This window comes from Sander vitreus, chromosome 4 (assembly GCF_031162955.1).
Source record: "Sander vitreus isolate 19-12246 chromosome 4, sanVit1, whole genome shotgun sequence".
Taxonomy (NCBI): domain Eukaryota; kingdom Metazoa; phylum Chordata; class Actinopteri; order Perciformes; family Percidae; genus Sander; species Sander vitreus.
Genome location: NC_135858.1, coordinates 8,365,937 through 8,388,636, shown reverse-complemented (window position 1 = coordinate 8,388,636; position 22,700 = coordinate 8,365,937). Strand labels below are relative to the sequence as shown.

The following is a 22,700-nucleotide window of genomic DNA, read 5'->3' as shown; positions in this document are numbered from 1 at the left end:
AGAAATCAAGCGGCCATAGCGGCCATCGAGATGCACCCGCCCCTCCACCACCACCGGTGAGGAAAGTCTCCCAGCGGTGGGGAGAACAACAAACCTCTTTTCCCCCGGTGCTAAAAAACAACCAACAGGGGACAGAGACATGTAAAATATACTGTGATATTGTGGTTTTAGCTGCTGGCTAATGTTAGCTTCCTTGCTCACTAGCCGGTCAGCTACCACCACAAACAGAATCTAAGTAATTACGTGGGAATAACTTTGGCAAAAACAGATACAGATACAACAGATACATCTTAATCGGCAATGGTGGTTAACAACAACTCCCATGATCCCACAAAACTTCGAAAACATCAAAAGTCCGTGCTCATATCCATGGTTTCGATTGGGAGAGAGAAAATTACATATTGTAAATTTAAGAGAGATCAGACGAAAACACTTTTTTTTTTTTTTTAATTTTAAAGATTATTTTTTGGGGCTTTTTTCCCTTCACTTCAGAGTGACAGTGGATAGACAGGAAAGGTGGGAGAGAGATGGGGATGACGCGCTGCAAAGGCCTCAGCCCACACGGGGTGCACGCTCCCACTGGGTGAGCAAGAGGTCGCCCCCGAAAACATTTTTAATAAACATATACAAATAGCTTTCTTGTTATGTTGATGCAGTTTATTGTTGCAAACACTGAGTATAAGACATTTTTTATTCTTTCATTAAAGAGAATAAAAGATTGTACCATGTTGCCGTGTTGGGGAGACACGGTGGCTGTGTTAAACTGTGCTTTGTTCTGGTTCCCTTAGCAGACTTAGGAGCTTTTCCATCTTGGCTATTTCCACTTCTGGACCCTTAGGCTGCTCCTGACCTTTCTTGCACTACACACACACACACACACACACACACACACACACACACACACACACACACACACACACACAGAAAAATCAGAAATGATATTATGCTAACCAAGCTCTTAGGGAGCCACAACCCCAGCAGGCAGTAACAGAGAAGAACACAACCCAATCAGACAGAAATTGAAATAAATGTAAGGTCAATAGCAGCAGAGTGGTTATATTACTTCATTTTATAATAATTTCTTTCCGCCATACTGTGAAATTTCTTTGAAGAGATGGAGATAATGCCTAAAGGGCACCATTGCAAAGGGTAAATTCAAAGAGATCTTTCAGTTTCTGGTGTGTTATTATTATTGGCACATTAAATACTCCTGCGTGTAGAGAAGAGTTATATAATATGGCTCAATATTTCTCCTGTTCTGCTGCAGGAAGTCATTTTAACTCTGTTAAAGCATATTTAACGGGCCTATCATTATCAAGGCTCATTTACTCTTGTTACAGGATTTTTCCAAACTGAATTGGACTTTGATTAAAGAAGCCTGAACTTTAACATCGCTTCACTTGACCTTAATCAGGAAATTAAACATGCAGTTAAGAAGCAACATGCATAAAAACTTGTAGCACTGAATTAATGCAATAGTTGACATTTATACAATGATAGTACAACTTACTGGATATACTGTACAAATATGATGGACATTTCCTACTTTCATGAACACAGAGGTGATTCGTATTAACGTCTTGTGCGTTTCGTATAAACTCTGCAAAACGCTACTACTGAATATATTTGACTGTCATGCTCTTACCAAGACATCACAGATTGTGACTTTGTTAGAGCAGGAAAAGCACAGGTGTAACCAATAACATTTATGAGGGCTCGTTACATTCAAGTGTCCCAGTAAGTCATGCTTGTGAGCCAGCATGCACAATACCAGGACCGTGGAACTACAACTTCTGAATGGAATGCAGCTAGCATTAGTGTTGTTAGAATCACCTGTGCTTTTCCTACAATAACATCAACTTGCTTTCTAGGTATTCTGATTGACGATAAACTCTCTTGGAGAGAACAGGTTGGTTTTGTCTGCAAACAGGTCAATAAATCTCTTGGGATCCTGAGAAAAATAAGGGTTTGTACACAATTGATGTTTCTTAACATTATATTATAGCTTAATTTATCCTTATTTAACATACTGTAATATTGTGTGGGCAAGTGTGTTTCCTGCATATCTGTCTAAAATATTGTTGCTACAGCAAAAGTTAATTATATTAGCAACCTTCTCCAAAACTGTTACACCAAGTGCACCACTCTCTTTAAAGTTGCAGTTATTGATTATTTTCGATATCAGCATTCTTCAGACCTATATATTTGTGTTTAAAATGAAATATAAAAAAACTGATTTACCTTATAGCTTTAGATATTATTTTGCTAACAATTCACGTTTCCAGAATTACCCAACGAGAGAGAAACTTCATATTCCTTTTTACAAAACATCCTGCGGTCAGTTCTCTATCAAGTTTCCTGCAGTTATTTTGTGAAATGAAAATGTACATTATATGGATTCCTCTATGTCATTTTCTGTGTATAAAAATAGACTTAGAAATTCTTCTGTTGTTATTTCTGTCTGATGTATTTCTCTTTATTTAACTTTTTATGAATGCACACTTTAAGTGTTTTATGAAACACTTAAAATTTATTTTTGATTTTGTACGTCTACATTTGTGTATGTCCTTTAGTTGTGGTTTTTATATATATTTATATTTAGCTTTAATTTGGTGTTTGTCTGTGCACCTTTTACTAGTAAAGCCAATTCAATTATTGTATACTAACTATTAGTCTCGCTTTGCCAGACCCTTCTCCACAGCGCTGCGGAAGAGGGTCTGGCTAGTCCACATAGCATTCCAGGATGGGAGAAAAACGTGCTCTGGTTTATTGGCATTTCTTTAAACCAAGGCAAGGCAGCTTTATCTGTATAGCACATTTCAGCAACAGGGCAATTCAAAGTGCTTTACATGAAAACAGATTAAAAAATTAAAAACAGATTTACATGAAAACAGATTAAAAAATTAAAAACACATCGTCATAGGCGGCGCTAAGCTCCACACGGTGCTGCTGCAAAATAGCCTCGGGAAGGAACTTGTTTTGGTCGAACGTGTACGTTCAAAAGTTGTTTTAGTCGTGCGAGGGAAAACTCAGATTGGACAGATTTAGCTAGCTGTCTTAATTTACCATGCAGAGATCTGAGTAGAAGTTAACCATAGTCATAAATCCACCAGAGTTTAAAATTCCAACACAGAGAAAACGAAAGGTAACGGACATCGGCAAAAAGACATGCATCCGGCGGAATTTCCTGCGGCACCAGGGCAATCCCGTAAGTGAAACGTCGAGGATATAGACTAACTAACATTACTATTAGTAAATAATGTATTTTTTTATTGCTAAGTATAAGTATGGAAGGGGGACATAGTGACATACTGAAGTGTGACTGACTTTTTTTCTCAACAGCACAAACCCTCCACAATTACACCACAAAAACACAGGCCTATACAATTCTGTGTGTATAGCATAACAGCAGGCACACCTGACACTACCTCATTTGTAACTGTAGCCCTCAGGCTTACAACTGGGAAATAAGTACTCAGTTCAGCACAACGGAGAGCATTTTAGAACATTTAACATACTTTGGCAAGGTACATCCTGTAGTAGATTTCTGATACTTATAGTCAGAGTTCTAACATTTGGCCTCTCATTTCGTCCTGCTACGTCCAGCTATGCTCTGCTGTGCCACGCTACATACTGTAACGCCCTGCAGTGTCCTGCTATGACATGAACTACTACAACTACCATTTTTTAGTCACTGTTACATTATCTTTATTGTGACTATTATTGCCACTGTTCATCATTTCCCCAACCGGCACCGTCAGACACCGCCTACCAAGAGCCTGGGTCTGCCTAGGTTAGTTTTTCCTGGCCACTGTCGCACTAAATGCTTGCTCTTGGGGGAATTACTGGAATTACTAGAATTGTTGGGACTTTATAAATTACAGAGTGTGGTCTAGACCTACTCTATCTGTAAAGTGTCTCAAGATAACTCTTGTTATGATTTGATACTATAAATAAAATTGAATTGAATTGAATTTTGGAAGCTCAAAACAATTAATTAAAAACTATTTGAGGGGAGTAAGTCAGCCTTTCCAAATGCCCTTCAAATAGGTACAACAAGTACACCACACTTGTATTGTTACAGTTTGGATTACCAGGCCACCGTGCCAATGTTTTGGGTATATTAATGGGCCACCATGCCCATTGTGTAAGTTTTAGTGGGCTGCTATAACACATATAACTGATAATATTTGCTGTGGCTGTTTGTGCCTGACGCTTATTTGCCACACTGCGTTCCAAAATGCCCTGAGCGCTGTCAGTGGTGCTGAACTGTGCAATTATTTACCAATTGTACGCTTTAGGGCTACAGACTGAGGTCGCTAATGAGGTACCACTGGATGTGTGTGTATGTGTATTTATGCTGTACCCATATAAACTGTGTTTATGTGAGTGGTTGAATGAGAACCGTTTATGTGTGTTGCACCCAGGCCCCGCAATGCCATGTATTATGCACAAAAACGTGTTATGAAAATAAATACGTATTACTCTAGTCATTAGAATTTCTTTTAGTTTCCATGCACCCATGTGATCACCACAAAGGGAAACTGGAGAGGCTGCAGAGCTGACTGTAAATGGGCCCTGATTAAAGTGTTGTGACTCAGTGTGCTATTAGGTTTCCTCCTGTGTTTAGTACGACAGCTTTGATTACTCCACAGCTCATTAACCATTGTCATGAGTGGCAACAGAGTCTTCAGTAACTCATCAATTGTGAAGTTTCAAGCACTTTATTGTCATTATGTAGGACAACGAGACAGCCCAAGGGTGCGCTAAAAGTGATAAAAAAAACATGTACGATAGTACTGGAACAATTTAAATAAATGTAAATAAATCTAATAATAATAATAAAATAAATGTTAGTTTATCTAGAATAACATATACTATAAAATAACAACTATGTAGATAATAATATTAAATAAAATAAGCTGAAAATATAAGTAAACGTTAAGTACTAAAATATATAAATGTGTATAAGATTTATATATGAATAAAAGCTAACATTATATAAATAGGAGCTAACCATCAATTGTGAATGGACTAAAGCAAAATTTTGTTTTACTATATAACTAGAACTTAACTTCCTTTTCTTCAAGATTATTTTCCCCATTATGTCTTGGCAGTTATTGCCAGTTGGACAGTATGAATGCCAGGGAATATAGGGATACAGAAAACGGGATGACTTGTGAAAAATATCCATGCGGTTACCACGGGTACCCTTGTACCTGGTCACAGTTATGTGATTGGCCTTTTAAACCACTGGGCTTATTCAATTACAAAGAACACTCGGCTACTCTGTGGCTAATTGTTAACTGGCCTAAATCAGCATAGGACAAGAAATACAGGTGATTAGTGATGCTGATAATGAACTGCTGAGGAACAACGGTGGCCTTCATTCCATTGTTATTTGGTGAAATTAGCTCAAGGTCAGGACTCTTCGAAGAATGAATCATCTGATCTGCTTTCATTGATGTGGCAGTTATAAATAATGCAAAAGGGCAGACATGCATTTAGATCATTTACAGATAAGATGGTATATAAGGTTAAAGAACACATTCAACTGCAATGGTAACAATGCTGAACCATAGTGCTGCTGAAAGTGGCAGAAGATTTAATCCCTAATTTGCAATGTGGACAAGCTCCATTCGTATGTGCCAGTAGAGCCTCATTATAAAGACAAAGCAGCAAGCGAAGAAACATGAAATGGTAAAGCAGCTGCATTTGAAAATACTTTTTTTTTGTTTATTTCCTTACCACTTATAGGTGGCTTAAAATGGAGTAAATTAGCTGTGTCTCTGGCAACTCGATAATTCTTACCTTGGGTTTCTTGCGGAGGTTAGGGGAGAGTTTGAGGCTGCTGACATAGCCTCGGTCATCGCCCACTATGAGGATAGGATAGATGGGATTAAACTCAATGTGAGTCAGCTTGGTCTTCTTTTTGGCCACCACTGGCTGCTGGCAGATGGCTTCATATTTGTTGATGTTGAGGTCAAAGACATGAACCTGAAAAAGATAAGTGATCAAAAGAATTAATTTGTCGTTCATGATTTTATTTTATTTTTTTTTACAATTCTGATCATCTGAACTGACATTTCAGAAGGTTGGCATTACCACTAACACTGACTGAAGGTTTAAATAGAAACCCTATAAAAACTGACCCATCTTACTGACGACCATATATTAGGCTGGAGGATGTATGTCTGAAGATTTTGCCTCCAGAGTAAGTAAGTAAAGGCTAAATCTGTTGCTGCAGATTGCCTTTTCATATCATGTGTTTGTGTTGTTATTGTGAGACTGGTGGAGCAGAAGCCTCTGAAGGGATGCAGCCTGACCATCTGTTGCAATGAAGGGTGTTCCCTGTAATACAATGAGTGTGCACTTCTGTTCGTATGAGCGTATGTATGTGTGTGTTGTCTGTGCTGGCAGCCCCAATACAAAATCCTAGGCATCGTTATCCAGAAGGAACCAGATCTCAGATATTAGACAATCTGTCGGCGACAAATGATTCCACTGCAAAGCACAGCTCACTCCTTTTACCAGAAAGATGACTGTGCCCGGGCTGCTGGGGTTCACGCCGGCTATGTGTACCAGCACCACACAAAGCATTGCAGACATCACTTGCAACCAATTCTCATATGCTACCAGGGTATGACTTTCTGTAACCTTCATCACTACAGCCTTGATCTGTAGTGTTTTTGCTTTTGATATATGAGCACTAATGTAGTAAGTTAGTCATGACTGATTGCAGTACACACTGACTACGTTTGGAATTCACACAAGAACCTAGAGCAGAGACACATTTTACTGTGCTGAAATGATTGCCAATAATTTATGAAACTTATATTGTATTAGATATTGTATTTTAATTGATTGTAGTATATCAAAATAGTTCAATTATTTAGGCTTTTTTTTATTGCTTTAGGTTGATGTTGTTAAAGTATCAGATCTGAAAACCTAGCATGTGCTGATGCATGTATACTAACTGATATATGAGGCAGTCCATATGCAGAAGGTTAAGGAGGAGCAGCACAGAGCACAAATATGGATTTGGAGACTAATCACTGGAGAGTAAGCATGGACCTCTCATTATTTCATCCTGACACTTTATTTCCTCAACAGTCAGCTCAGATGGAGAGGCAAGGACAGAGAGAACGAGAGATATTTGTTTGCACTGCACAACTCAGTGTCATTCTTACACCTCAACTTGCCAGGCAAGTCATTATCCTAATGAACACATGTACAAATGCACGTATGCACACACACACACACACACACACACACACACACACACACACACACACACACACACACACACACACACACACACACACACACACACACGTACGCCATTGTGTCTGTGACATTTTGCAGTGTGGCAGCAGCAGGCCAGGTTTTCATCAACAGAAACATCAAGGGGTGCACAGCTCATGCTGAGTCACTCAAGCTCTACCAGAAACTTGTCACAGAAAACAGCAAATGTACTGCAAAGAAACTGCTATCCTGGGGAAGATTATGAAGATTAACCTCATGCTCTGCAACCGCATCAATGAATGTGGGAAGTCTGACAAATGTCAAGTTCAGCCTTGCCTTGGACTGAATGTACAACCGTTATTTAGTGGATCCAGTTAATTCTACACATCTGTCAGTTTACAGATGACATTTACACTCATCTCAAAATTTGGCATCACAGTGAATACTAATATACCTATATATAATAACTAGCTCACGTCAACAAAGTCTAAGCTATTTTCGCCCAAGTGCATCCTTAAAATCAGATTGAAATGATAGTTCAGTTTGGAATTTAGTACACTGAAAAATGGACCTGGCATACTGACCTTGATCGACTCCAATTTAATATCCTTGTCCTTCCTGCTGCTTAGATAGGATATTGTGCTTGTAAAATGTATGCCAACTGATGAGCTTTTAATGAGTTTTTTAATAGCTGTTGAAAATGGCTTTTGATCCAGTTTCAGAGAATAAATTACAATACAGGACTGAAATTTAATCTATTTTATACAGTCTGTGGATTTTATATGCTTTCTAGAAAAGTCAATTAGATTTTTTTTTCTGTAGAGGATGTTTACAATTAAACAAACTGCTTGTTTTAGTCAAGGTTAAAGATCACCTGTACGCATTGCCTGTTATTTATCTGACATTTCATCTCTTCCATATCAAGACAAATGTTTAGCTGTGAAATAATTTGCATAATCATGGATATACTACAGTATGTATTGTGTCTATGGTGACTGAATTCTGGCATTGGAGAGGACGGGACACACATACACACGCTATCACATAAGGTGTCTCTCAAAGTGCTCAGCTCTCATTTCCTTTTTGTCACTTTCACTCGACTTCACTTGGCACACTGGACAGTAAATGTGTCAGACACACAACACTCTAGACTTTTATGGCATGGTGCAAATTGTGCGAAGACAACAGATGGGGACAGATTGCAGCCATACTAAGAAAATATGTGCACATAAGCAACACGGCATCCACTGAAATTACTTTTGGCTGGAATTAATAACCAACAAACTAATTTGCCTGAGGCTATTCTGCATTAATCTGAGGCTTAGCCTTATGAATACAGTATGGGTTTAGTCATCTGAGTCTATAACTATATTATAAGGATAATGGTAGATGGTGCAGCTGTTTGTGATTTCACGTTCTGTCAGGTAAGTGTGACACTCATGTTATCTTAGGTACACAGCAGGGGCCCGTTTCAGGAAGGAGGTTTAACAAACTCTGAGTCTAACACTGATCTCTGAGTTGATTTAACCTGAGATGGGAAACTCTGAGTTTTCGGTTCCAGAACAGCTGATTTGAGTTGGTTCAATCAACTCGGAGTAGGTTCACTCAGAGTTAAGCGCGTGCACCACCACTATAAAAAGGCAGCATGATACTACGATTCACCATGGTAACAACCACAAACAAACTGGTCGGCGGAAATACTCCTGCGCACATACAGCGAGTTTGAACATATATTTCGTTAAAAAAGCAGCACAGCGGCTGCTGCAAAAGAGAGAGAATTTGCGTGGGAGAAAATTGCTGCTAGAGTAAATGCATAAGTTCCAATATAGTGTATTAATATCATATTTAAATCATAAGTATAATTAATATTACTGGTGAAATGATATTGAATTTATAATCTATTTCATTTAGTGCAATCCTGCGGGCGAAAAAGTCCTAGGCCTACTAATCCCATTCTGAGGCTGCAGCACCATCATTAACAGAATTATAATTCATAATATTTGATTTCAAAGGGTTTACATCATTCACCTGCAATACTGTGGAACTCCTTTTGAATGGCTCTTACTGGTGTGTGTCCAGGGAACACTACAAAAACGTTTATAAAACGTTTCAGAGCGAGTCACACTCTTCTGACGGCGCTTAGCTATACAGTGGCTTTACTAATATGCTCTGCATCACCAATGTTATAAAGAAAACTGCCATTTGCAAAAAGACGTAATGCGACACAAATAATCTGCTGGGATGTAAGAGCATGTCCACGATGGGTGACGTTAGTGATATGAGGACAGATAAGGTTACGTAGGCTACATAACTGATAGACTGGGAAGAAAAACGATACCGCTCAAATAGGTAGTTATCTGGAAATGAAAATGCATCTATAGTCGGGGCCTCAATATCATCTCCTGACGTATGTTTACCTCACTGCGAAGTAATACAGCTTCTTCATCAACGGGATCGTCGACACAAGGAAATGCCATGTTTTGAGAAAAAAAAACGTATAGTCTGCCTAACATGGTTAATAAAACAACACTGTTTTTTTATTCATGCAGATAACAAACTGCGCTAAAATGCACCTGATACAGACTTAATGAATGAATGAGGAAATGAAAGCGCGCTGTGTCAGAGGGAGGAGACTGAGAGAAACTCCAGGTTTCTTGAAGAAAACCTGCTCCCGACCAGGTTAGGTTCACAGACTCAGTTACCATAGTAACTGACTCTGAGGTTAAGTTACCTCTCTTTCTGAAACGGGCTGGAGTTACCCCTCTCTCTCAGGTTTAAATAACCTCCCCTTCTGAAACTGAAAACCCAGAGTTTCCCTCATCTCAGGGTTAACAAACTCAAGAGTTTTCACTAAACCTGCTTTCAGAAACGGACCCCAGATGTATGGGGGTGATATAATCATAGCCTTCAGACAAAGCATCTTATAGGCCCTCATATAGGTCTGAGACGTGCTGTACAGTCAGCCTATATCACATGGTGCCATGAAATGATTGTATATTTTCATATGTTATTATATGTATTAATATATTGATACAAATCATTAGTAATGTGTCCCTTCTTCTAATCCCAGCTAAAGGAAAAACAACAACATGTATGATACAGTCATTCTATATTGCATGTAGACATACAAATCTGCTTTTTTCAATTATGTGAGATTGTTAATTAATCTAAGCATAAATCATGCACTATACTATGGCTTGAGTGTTCTGAAGGCAGGTAAAAAAAAGTTATAAACTGCTAAACTTCTCGCTAAAGTCAAGCTGTGGGCTGCAACATTTAAATTAAGACTGACTGTTACTTACTGTTCCATCTGTAGTGACAGCAGCGAATACAGTGGAGGAGTATGGAGACCAGGCAACATCACCAACAGCTGCATTCAGATCAAAGGTGAACATTGGAGTGCTGAAAAAACCCACAGTCAGACAGGTCAGACAGGAAATCTTTTCATTATATTGCACAAAATATTATGTGTCAGAGAAACATCAGACGTATTTGCTCAAGTGGTACACTTTATTTTATATGGTCAAGGCAGTGATACATCTGTAATTTCTTCCAACAAGTTTCCAGGGGTGGAAAACCATCTTTAGACTGCCATCCATGGTAATCAGTTACAATCTGTCCAGACAACGGGTGAAGATAAAACAGAAAGGTATTGCACACTGTTTCCTCATATTAACTTGTGAGACACCACTGGAAGTAAGATGAAACAATGCAATATTTCTAAGAATCCAGGCACATGCAAGTCTTCTTCAAATATTAAGGAGGGACTGTGTGTGTAAGCAATAGAGACAGAGAAAGCAAAACTTTTCAATTTCAATAGATTGCAAATTTGGTAGGACAGAAGGACAGACTTACATGCGTACATGAAAGCAATTTGCACTCACAGTCTGTAGGTAATTGGTGTTTGATTTACTGAGGCAGAAACTAAATACACATCCAACATCTGAGATGGCCTTCTAGGCACATTCTGCAAGTGAAGCAGAGCTCAAAGACCCTATTCAGTGGTAGAATATGTCTACCATCAGCAAGCCCAGAAAAATAAATCAAAATGTAGCAATGTTAAATTGGGTTATCAAGAATGTATTTAAAATAGTGCTTCAGCAGCTCAGGAATATCAAATATGGCCACACACAGCCTCAACTCTATAGCCAACTCTATAATCACAATTAATTGCACATTTTTATCTATTCTAAATCCTTGATTTCTTTTTGGCCCATTATTTTTTCTCATTTTAATGCTCTTATCAACATGGAAAAGTGGTATCCATGTGCTTCTGTCTGAAGCATAGACTGTTAATATTAATATACAGTCTATGGTCTGAAGTCATCCATTGTCGCCTGGCTTTGACGAGGGGGCGGAGAATTCGCATCAGCTGTGTGCTTGGCCATCAAGTGGTATTTCAGACTGGACATGCTGTGATAGCTCAGTTCACAACGACAAAACACACAGATCACTTTGGTCTTGTCAATGGAACCATTTGGCAACTTTTTAAAAGTAAACTTTCCATTCAGAATCTTATTGGCATCCATTTTGGCGTCTCACACTCGCCATCCACTCAAAGCGTAACGTTAGCCTACTACTCTTTGGCCGGCTCGCAAGCCCAAACAAGTGTATACGGCGTGCCTGTTGTTTTGTTTCCGGTCTAGCTAGATCCGGTGTGGTGTTGTAGTTTTTCTAACGTTACTAGTTGTTGCAACAGCATGTGAAAAAAACTACAAAGTTTGCTAGGCCAAAAAGAACGTTAATCTCACGATAAAAAAATGTACGCTGTTAAAATGGGTTTGCGATTACGCCGTTAATAACGCGTTTAACTGACAGCACTAAAAAAAACATTAGATTTAAGCATGTCAAATGATTATTTTAGCACCCTATGTCTACCAGACAGGACAAGTTAGCTGTTAGTAGGTTAATACTAGCTCAGTGTTAGCAGGCTAAGGCACTTGCAAACATAATACTGCATAGCTTTATCATTTATTCATACTGTATATGACTATAACACAAGTTACTGTCAAAATGTTTTAACTTAACTTATAGAAAGCCTAAAACTGACATATGTGATGACAAATGTCAGTGCACACCTAACATTAGGCTTACTGAGTGTCAGGATCACACAGTTTCCCATTTTTTCTGCTGATGACATCTTATTGCCTGTATCCACTTTTGTCTCCCTAAAAGCTCAGTTTTTCGATTTGGCATCTTATAAAAACTTAGTTATGGGTTCTTTACCCTGTCTTTACCCTAGTGCATCCCACCCCCACAGAGCAGCTTTTAGGCATTTGTCTGTTGTTTGCTAACAGATGGAATTGACAAGGAGGCACCTTCACGCAATGGAGAGCGATGAATTGTTTTCCCCTCTGGTATGGGTGGGACTCAAATGCACTCTGTTTCTTTTTTGAGGTGCATTCACACTTCAACCACTGTCACTGGTTATTTACACAACATTCTTCCTTAAATACAGTTTCCTCACAAATATTCACACATTTAGAAAAGAGGTAGCGTAAAACAAGAGCAAAACATACCCTCACAAATTGAAGGAACTTCAGTAAACGAACCAAAATGAACAATCAACCACACTTAACACGCTTCCCATTATTTGTCCTGGCCTCCCTTTATGAGTTTGTGCAGGTTGACATTCAGAAGACAAACTGTGCTTCCATGCTGCTGTGCCTGTTTGATAAATAACATGCACTCTGGTAAGTGAAGAATATGATTAAAATTAGGTGCAAAAGTCTAATAAATCTGGCCCAGAGTCTTTCAAAGGAGGGCTTTTACAGCAGAATGCATACCGTTAATCCAAGAGTCAAAGCTAATAGGATTCATAAATTATGTCCAAGTTTATCTCTAGGCTGAGGTGAATTTATCAACCTTTTGTGTGATAAGAGACTTGATGCAAGTCTTTTCTATTACTACTTCAGCTCATTCAGGACTGGCTAATGCCATGTGATAGTTTTACAGGATATATTGGCGTCAGCCGTCAAACAGAAATAGCAGTTTTCAGCGTAAAGCTTTGACACACTTCTGAACATTGTGGCGAAGTTTGTAAAAAGTTGTTTGATCCAGTCATACCCTCTCCTGGAAACAATATGTCTTGTATCTATGGGATGTCGATCATTCTTGAAAACCCTGTCTCTCACAATGGGAGGGCGATTACTATCATTATTTAGTCAAGTTGCCTGTGCTGACAAGAAGTGGGATGCACCGTGGGTCAGTCAAATAAGCAAGGGAAATTATGCTGGGTCCATAATGAGTATAAGAAGGTAATAAAGACTAATATACTGTTATATTATGTAAAGATTACAGAAATGGTGATTATCTTGTCCCTTTTTCACTGAATACATAGACATTTGAACATTAGTAATGTTGCTAACCATAAAAATATAAATACAGTTTAAAAGTTGCTATTCTGTCACCACAGCATTTCATTCCCATGAGCAATACATGACACATTTACCTTCCATCTTCTTCCAGCCAGGTACTTTAACTTGAATAACATTATACTGAAACTAAAATATAAATTATACTTTGCAGTCAAGCTGCAGTTACTGGGAATCTAATTCCATAGAAATGGACAATTAGAAATTAACTTAAAGCGCCCATATTATGCTCATTTTCAGGTTCATAATTGTATTTTAAGGTTGTACCAGAATAGGTTTACATGGTTTAATTTTCAAAAAACACCATATTTTTGTTGTACTGCACAGCTCTCTCTCACTGCTGCAGATCCTCTTTTCAGCTGGTCTCTGTTTTAGCTACAGAGTGAGACCTCTTTTCTTCTTCTTCTTCTGTACTATCTTTGATTGCACTCGCACATGTGCAGTAGCTCAGATGTAGATCATGTCAGCTAGCTAGCTCCATAGACAGTAAAAGAAAGGCTGTTTCTCCAACTTCGGTCAGTTACAAGGCAGGATTAGCTGGGAGACTTCTAAATGAGGGCGCACATGTAAGTAGTTCTTTTGTAGATTATGGTGAACTTGTGTGTGTTGTAGCAGTGCTTTGCTATTGAGAACGAGGTAGCATGCTAGCGTTAGCATTAGCGTTAGCATGCTAACACTACGAGCTAACGGTTGCGGTTAGCCAGCTCGTGCCGATTTTGAACAGCTCACCCGGAGATTGAAGGCAGGACACATTCAGAAACCGTATCTCACTCTAAACAGCATGGATGGATTTTTTAGACACAAAAGAACACCCCAAATCCCAGAAAAAGTGTTTTTTTCATAATATGGGTACTTTAAATTAACAATAGCCAATTGAGTAATTCTTTTCCTATGTATTTATTTTACATTTCTTCTCCTTTTTTTCCCAATTTGACACAACCAATTCATCATGCACTTTAGTTCTTGTCACCGCTTAACTCCCACTGTCGGCTTACAGCCAGCCATGTGTCAAATGACTTGGCTCAAGTCCAAAACATATGGGGCTAAAAGCTCCTTCTTTTCATCCAACATTACACTGTACACTCAGTACACTGAGTATTTGTCACCCTCCTCTTCAAATGCACCACAGCCAACCAGTAGGAGTCACTAGTGCAGCAACAAGCACATGACACATGACAACACTGCCAGCTGTGTTTGATGGGGACGCCCAGTTAAGCCAACAGTGTCAGAGATGGAACCCTAGTCGCTGAATGCCACAACATTTTTCCAAAATGTACTACAACTTAATTGTCATGGTGTAGGTACTTTTTGATATATGAAATAAAAATAATTTAGAACTAAATAACTACACAGGAATTAAAATGACATTTCATAATAAAGGAAAACAAAACTTAATACTGTAGAAACTTCTACTAAAAACTAGATAAATATAGACAACATAGAATCATTCCTATAGTTGTGATACAATATACAGTGTGTAGAGTGATGTTATATCTACAGTAGCTGCAAGTATTCACTCTTTCGCTTTTCTTACTTGATGGCATGGTCCCAGATCTTGACGGTCCAGTCTGAACTGCAAGAGATGAAAACCTTTGGGTGGAAGTGGTTCCACTTTACAGCATCCACTGCCATGCTGTGGGCATCATAGGTCTCCAGGAACTGGCTTGAGTAGGTCTTGGAGCACTAGGGAATAAAGGCAAAGTCTTGCTTTGGACAAAGTTGTTATATAAACAAGGCTGCACAATATGAGGAAAAAAATCTAATTGCAATTGTTTTGACTGATATTGCATTTGCATATGATTCACTATATTGGAGGGATTGATTTTTGCATTATCATTCTCATTTTCATTGAAAAATATGTTAAAATTATCATGGTGTCATTTTGCGCGGATCTGTACCAAACAAAGATTTCAGAACAAAGAAATCAGAGAAAAACGAGGCCTAACAAGACATCACTGACTTGACAAAGGTCCCTCCAGTGCCACAGAATACATTATCCAACTATTTTCACAAGCTGAGTAACAACATGACTTGAGTTGTAAGTTGTAAGTTTTCTAAGGAAGTCTTAGGAAACGTTGATAGATTATTTGCTTGAGAATGCTTTATGTATCTGGGCACATGCAATTTTCCATTGACAGCTGATGGACGAGTCTTGCTGTGACATTGCTGATTGGAGAGAGGCCAGACGTCTAATATACTTGACAGTTTTAACCAAAAGAGAGTAATCCAATCCTCTGTGGTTCATAGTGAATTGCCCTATACATTTCCACAGTTTGTTTGCAATTGACAGAATAGGATTTACAAAAGCACCTAAACAACAGCAGAGTTAAATTGCAGGGATAAATTAACTGGACAATCCAGGATAAAAACAGCTACACAGCTTGTGGAGAAAGCTGTTGCACTTCCAAGCACTGACACCTTGATTGTTGACCTGCAGCTAGGTGAAAGATTATTTATCTGTCCTCTCCAGGGGTTTCTGTGCCACTGAACCTTGAAGTGACAGACACACATACTGGGTGTCTGGTCTGCCCATATGTCTCCAAGGAGGGTTAGGTAAGTTAGGTGATTTCACAGAAGTGCAGCTAAGGTGTAGCATGTATCTAAGCCACAAGAATCACAGGCAGTAGACTAAAAAGGCTTCATTCAAAAGTGTCTGATCACAATTAAGTCCAATGAGTAAGATAATCAGGGATTTCATTGCATTTCAGATGTTGTCATGTCAGGAATTCAAGGATAATTCTTGTCTGCTGTGAGAAGATACTGCGAAAATGGTTTTACTGAAAACACAAGATGTGAATTGACACTTATGAGTGTCTTGTATTGAATACTGTTATACACCATGGTGCACAACATTAAATATGGTTATTTTGTATTTTTAAATGTCACCTAATGTAATGGTAAAGCTCTTTTATATGATGTGTGCGCTCTTGCATTACACCTTAAGGTGCAGCCACTTTAACTCTACCATCTCACTACCGAACATTGTATTCTCTTTATGATCATGTGAGATAGACTTCCCTCAAGCACTAGGTTTATAAATAAACATCAGCCAATTTCAATGATGTGTGCATTAGTCAGTGAGCTGTTTTAACAATATTGTGTTATTAAATCAATAAAATGAGACTTTTATGAGTGTTTTTCTTCCTACCCTACGGTAACATGAGGAAGAAAAGCATTGAGAAGGTGGAAGGCCAGCCAAAAACTCAAAACAAATCAGCTGTCTGATGTGGACAGAGAGAGCCTCTGCTTAAGGAGACATGCACAAACGCTTAATGTCAAGCCTGACACACACACACACACACACACACACACACACACACACACACACACACACACACACACACACACATATATAGAAAGAAAACACATTTTAGGTATAAGGCTTTACTGCACAACAACAGCAGATTTTTCTGATGAATTTTCAAAAGTCATCCTAACTAACTAACTTCGCAAAACCTGTTTTGGTTCTTGTTGACTGTCTAAATGAGTGATGTCAACAACATGCTTGATGTAAGGAGTGACCTATGTCATCCAGCCAAAACCAACATAGTGGAATTCTAGATACATACCTTGTGTATTTTCCCCTCCTCTGTGCCAACTAGGAAGAGATAGTCAATCTGTTTATGAAAGTCAAACGATGTACCACAGGCTGTGGATAAGAGGCATCAAGCACTTAAATTAGACGCACACTGTTACAGACAGCCTGATGTACCAGACTGATTCAAATCTGGTCTGATATCAGGTAATAATTAAAGTGTAGTACTTTGCATGAGTAATAACAGTTAAATTTTTTTGTAATTGCATAAATTCTGTGTGCATGCACAAGATTGCATGCAGAGTAATGGAGACCTTACCGATGCCAGGCTGCTCTGCACCCTCTGGCCCATCAGAGACAGCACCATTTAGTGACAGTCTGATAATGTCTGTAAAGACCAGCTCATTCTGCAAGCATGCAAACACACTGTGATGCAGTAATAGATATACTGTGTAGACATGCAAAATATAGATATAAACACACGCATAGAAAAAACACAATTGCAAAACAAACCCTGAAAACACATGTAATTAGCATCTTGAAAGTTATATTATATTTGCATTTTACAGAGATAATATGAAAAGAGAGAAAATTACCTTTAACACTACCATATATTATAGTATAGTATATAGTACAAGTTACAGAGAGAATATATGTAAATAGAAAAAATTCCATCGCTAACCTTGACGAGTGTCCAGGACACAACTCGGCCATCAGATGACACAGAATAGAAATTATGGTTATTGTCCATGTCATCGTTCTGCCAGCGTACCTGAATAAAAAAATAAATGAATAAATCTACTGAAAACAGAAGTGAAAAAGGTTCATGTGCATGATCAAAATATTATTTGACAAAGAAGATACATTTACTGTATGTGACATTTCCTTTATTCTCCAGCACACACAATTCTCTGTTAGGTTAGAGTATCATAACTCAGGATTGCGGCATGCTTGGTATTAGAGAGTTAATTAGTTCACTAGTTCAGTTTTTAAAATGGAAAAACTAAGTAAACGCACAAATGAAGTAATAGTGCAAGGGTAGAGTGACTGGAACTAGACACACACCCTGAATTACCAACGCCTCTACCTTGTCCCCTCCTCTCACCTGCCAGACGGGGTCTGTATGCTTGCCAGTCTTTGCTGTACTCTTATACAGAGGTTCCAATCCCTCCTCTTTCAAGTTGTAGACAGCCACACAGCCGTCATAGAAGCCTACCGCCACCAGGTAGGAATGCTGCTCATGGATGTCTAGGCATAGGACGCCAGAATCTGTGGGGTAGATGAACTCTGGGAAGGCAGAGTTCTTCAATGAGTAGTAGACAAGCATGCCACGCCCCTGCTTACTGAAGTCGTCTGGCCGGCAGAGTGATAGAGGAGAGGGGACGGGAGGAAAAATCAGGTCAAAAAACAAATAGGCCTCATTAAAAAGATAACAATTAAATTTCTGATTAAATATAGGTAAAATGAAAATAGTCTCAGAAATGTTAACATAACTGCACACTCATAAATCCTCATTTCTATCCTGTGTACTTACATGATCCCATTCCCACAGCAAAAAGGTCGTGATATTTCTTGTTCCTGTTGAGGACAAGTACATCAATCAGTCATCTGCCCTTCTTGTAACAGCAGAAGGGATATACAAACATTGAAATACAAACACTGATAAATGAGGTATACCATCAAGGACATCTTTAAAACACTAGATAGTGGGGCAGTTGCAGCTACATACTGTAGTTCATGAGCAAACCTACCAGCAGAGGGCAGTGACAGACAGTCTTTTGGCTTTGTCATATTGAAACTTCCACAAAGGGAGAAGGGTGCCCTCCTGGTCCCTGAACTCATCAGACGCATCCTCAAAGTATTTGAAATCTAAAAGGGCATACAGTGAGGGCAGTGAGAAGTGAGGAAGAGAAGCGAGAATAGCAACTTGAGTATCAAATGGGATTGTAGTTTATTATTGTGTCACTTGACATATTTACTAGAACATACCTTGTGCTATGTCATCAAAAGTATTCTGATTGACCATTCGTTCAAAGATCTTGGATGCCTTTCCCACTTTGGAGATGTCATCATTCTGCAACAGAAACATGACAACATTTTAGATAAATAGACTGCAAAAAAATACTTTAAACACTGCTATATTTTGGCTTAATTTATCTACCTTATTAAATTATCATAGACCAACATGAGAACATTAGTATGATGGTACAGCTTTATCATGAGTCCTAGGAAGTCATACTGTTAACTATGAAGATACAACACCATGTTTTGATGGCGATTAACAATGTATTGTAAAGCATTGTATGTAATGTATGCATGGTAACATTAATATCAGATATAACTGGGCTAAGATGCAAATATTAAATGCATGTTGAATTTAGGCAGGAAAGTTGGTAAGCACTCAATTTACCTGAGTCTCCATCAGCACCGTCTTCTTCTTGCTTTTGTCATTATCGTTCTTTGATGCTGCAGCTTTCTGCTTCTCTTTATTTTTTTCTTGCTGCTGCAGCTCCTCCACATATGCATCATAGATTTCCCACTGCAAAGAGAATAGAGTTATAGTCAACCCATGTGAGCACATATATTCGCTGATGCTCAACAGTGTGAAAATATCTGTTTTAAACAAGTCTGGGAATCCAGTACCTGATTAGCGGTATCAGAGAAGTTGCTGCGTGGAGGAGGTTCAGTCTGGCAGCTTCTTTCCTACAGGAAAATAAAAAGGATTCAACTGAAACTCTTGAGGCACTAGGCTAGGAGTATTGTATTATACACACATCAATATTATGTTTTTCATACCCTCCAATATTTAAACTTTCCTTTTTAAATGTTAGATATCTCAAATATTGTGTAAAAAATGTCTGTTGAGATAAGACAAAAGATTCTCCTTCCTACCCTCAGTGGGTTATTGAGGGTCTGGGATGCCCTCTCACTAAAGTTGAACTGGTTAGAAACTTTTGGCTCCTTCCTGTCAGTTTTGGATGCAACACTGTCTGGTCTGTCCTCTTCTCCAGCTTCCTCCCCTCCATCCTCTACGGGTGTTGCCTGTTGAAAACCAAAAGGGGAAAGTGTTGTAGTCACACACTTGCATTATCGAGTATGTGAGGAAATGTTGATCAAAAGGACCCTGCCATGCATTGTTTAAAATGGAGCATATACTGTTCAACACAAACCGGTGCTCTGATTTTAGTTCATCAAAACATATTTTTACCGGGGTTTTTGGTTTCTCCTCATCAGGTTCTGTTCCAGTGTCGATGGTCGCAGTCTCTGGACACATTAGAAATATTAAATCATAATCTGACTGTGTAGAAAAAATGAACACGTCCCTCTTTGACATGTAAACTCTGAGCATGTCTTCAATTTTATAAATATTCACACATATTGAAAGTGACACCTTGTGGCACCAAGTATACATTACACCAGAGAAGAAAACAACACTACAAATATACACTATGGAACACTGTGTACAGTTATAGAAGATGATAATTTATAATCCTTGAATATCTCAAAAAGTGTTACTGTGATCTGTAAACTAATTATTATTGCAGCATGTTTCACTAACTACCCTCAGGGAGACCCTCCTTGGCCCTCAGTCTACGAGCCTCATCAGAGTCTCGATGCAGGAGGCTGCCCTCCAACACAAAGTGAACAGCCATCTGATCCACAACACTGATAGGCTTGTAGGAACGTTCCTGGGAAACACAATAAGCAATGATGTGAGGAACAGCGAGCCTGTTAGTTTTGTTTGATTATGGTTTGGTGAGAAGAAAATCTGGTAATGAATCACTTACATGGTATCAAACACATTTTTTTAAACAAACACACACAGGAATATTGGTTGGGAATAGCCATTTTTTAATTGTGACTAGCTAAGAGGGAAGCAAGAATGTCTGCCCTTCTCATGAAATAATCTTCAATATAAGGTGGCTCCAGTATTGCAGTGATGCATCTATAGTGAGTAATGTAAAGTAAAGTAATAAGCCTGGCTATAACGTTGTTACCTTAAAGCTGTAGCGGACAATATTTTGGGGGGCATGTGGGTTGTTTGCAGTCAGGATCCTTGTGGTTTCCTCTTTCAGCTCCTAATGATATCATTAAAACATAAAGAAAAAGACAGAGCACATAACATCACAGGTTACACATGCCTGACTAATTTGGCAAAGGTATTGTTTGCAAAAAAAACAAAAACAACTAATGACCAAAAGATGATGATGACCTATTCGTGGTGGAAAAAAGTATTATGTAATAGCAACAAAGTCCAAACCAAATTTCCTCAACACAGCCTATGTGGTTGTCTTAAACTTGAGTAATGAAGAACTCTTACAGCCTCAGTGAGCTCCAGTTGATCTGGAGGCTTAATAAGTGCTTTCCCAGACCACTCGTCCCATCCATCACCCGTATCCACTCCCTCGTCCTCATCCTGTAATGTTACATACAAAATAGATTTATGTCTTGGTTAAATTAAAAATGGCATCAAGTTGTAATAGCAGGTTTCTCATAGTTCTTCCTACTGCAGCCAAATGCCAAAATTCAGAACTGTCATCATTTTCTGGAATTTTGTCCTAGGTTTGTGATTTGGAAGTGCACCCACCTTTTTCTTACTTGCAGCTTTGGTTGACTTCGCACCAGGTAAAGTTCCCTTCTGAACAGTTGAGCCCTGTGGGAAAACAAAAGAAAACCAGCTAAATGGTTAGCTGCCACAATATAATGGCAAATACGTTACTACTACTATACTACTTACTATAGTTACTAACGTGAACTGTACTGCTTTTACTTTATTCAGTTACTGTGACGTAGCATAAACATTATCACTTTTCTAACTAAGTTAGCTAGCTAGCTAACTAGGTTATTTAACGCTAGCTTAACAAAGTTGGCATTTACCTTTCTCATTGATGCTGCGACGTTGTTAGGCACTGGCATTGCGAAAAGAGTGCGGTTTAATGACTTGATCAACAATTAGGCTATTTAGCCTTGACAAAATAGAGCACAACGACACAAAGTAAAAAAGAAACCTTTAAATAATTAACGTTAGCAACAGAAGACTCGCTTTTCTTCAGCTGCTGACTGCTGCTGTATATAGGTTGCCAGGACAACCAGCCGTCACACGTCGGGCTCTCGAGCTTAATGTCTGTTTTTTCCAAGTTGTGTATTAGACTCATAGACCTTACATCACCGACATTTTATTTCAGTCAGCCCATGACAACATGTTACAAGTTTTGAAAGCCACAAAACATTGATACATGGAAACAGTGTTTTGTTCTTTTAGAGTGCTCCTATTTTATTGAAGGAAAAAATATAGGGTAGGATATTTTCTTCAGGATATTATCTTCTTTCTTCTCTGTTTAACGATTAAACGGATAAAACCAGAATCGATTAAACTTTAATAGACTCAGGTTGTATCCTGTAAAAAATGGTTCATACTGTAGGAGGCAAAAGGGGTGGCTATATTTTCCTGCAATGACACACCAATAAAAAATGCAGTATTATATAAGTATATACTTCTACAACTCTTTCTATTAAATATGTTTGATGGACCATGAATGTACTTC

At 38.6% G+C, this 22,700-nt stretch overlaps 1 protein-coding gene across 1 annotated transcript; it reads right to left on the bottom strand.

Moving 5' to 3' along the window:
* Positions 1–285: 285 nt before the first annotated feature.
* dnai1.2 (dynein, axonemal, intermediate chain 1, paralog 2) lies at positions 286–22,320 on the bottom strand. The gene is made up of 20 exons (XM_078247396.1): positions 22,033–22,320; positions 21,743–21,808; positions 21,476–21,571; positions 21,153–21,233; positions 20,717–20,843; positions 20,363–20,418; positions 20,047–20,196; positions 19,798–19,857; positions 19,565–19,693; positions 19,144–19,228; positions 18,906–19,023; positions 18,689–18,732; positions 18,260–18,507; positions 17,837–17,926; positions 17,474–17,561; positions 17,189–17,268; positions 15,154–15,302; positions 10,548–10,647; positions 5,812–5,997; positions 286–860 (listed from the first exon to the last, which is right to left on the bottom strand). The coding sequence occupies exons 1-20, from the start codon at positions 22,069–22,071 to the stop codon at positions 759–761; spliced, it is 2,094 nt and encodes a 697-aa protein (XP_078103522.1). The 5' UTR covers positions 22,072–22,320; the 3' UTR covers positions 286–758.
* Positions 22,321–22,700: the final 380 nt, after the last annotated feature.

Bases quoted from the DNA above. Each gene is read 5' to 3' on its own strand.
- dnai1.2 (XM_078247396.1), bottom strand. From the start codon at position 22,071: ATGCCAGTGCCTAACAACGTCGCAGCATCAATGAGAAAG. The intron at 21,572-21,742 runs GTGGGTGCACTT...GTAACATTACAG, and splicing joins AAGCTGCAAGTAAGAAAAAG to GATGAGGACGAGGGAGTGGA. The intron at 17,562-17,836 runs GTTAGCGATGGA...GCATGCTTGCAG, and splicing joins TGTCCTGGACACTCGTCAAG to AATGAGCTGGTCTTTACAGA.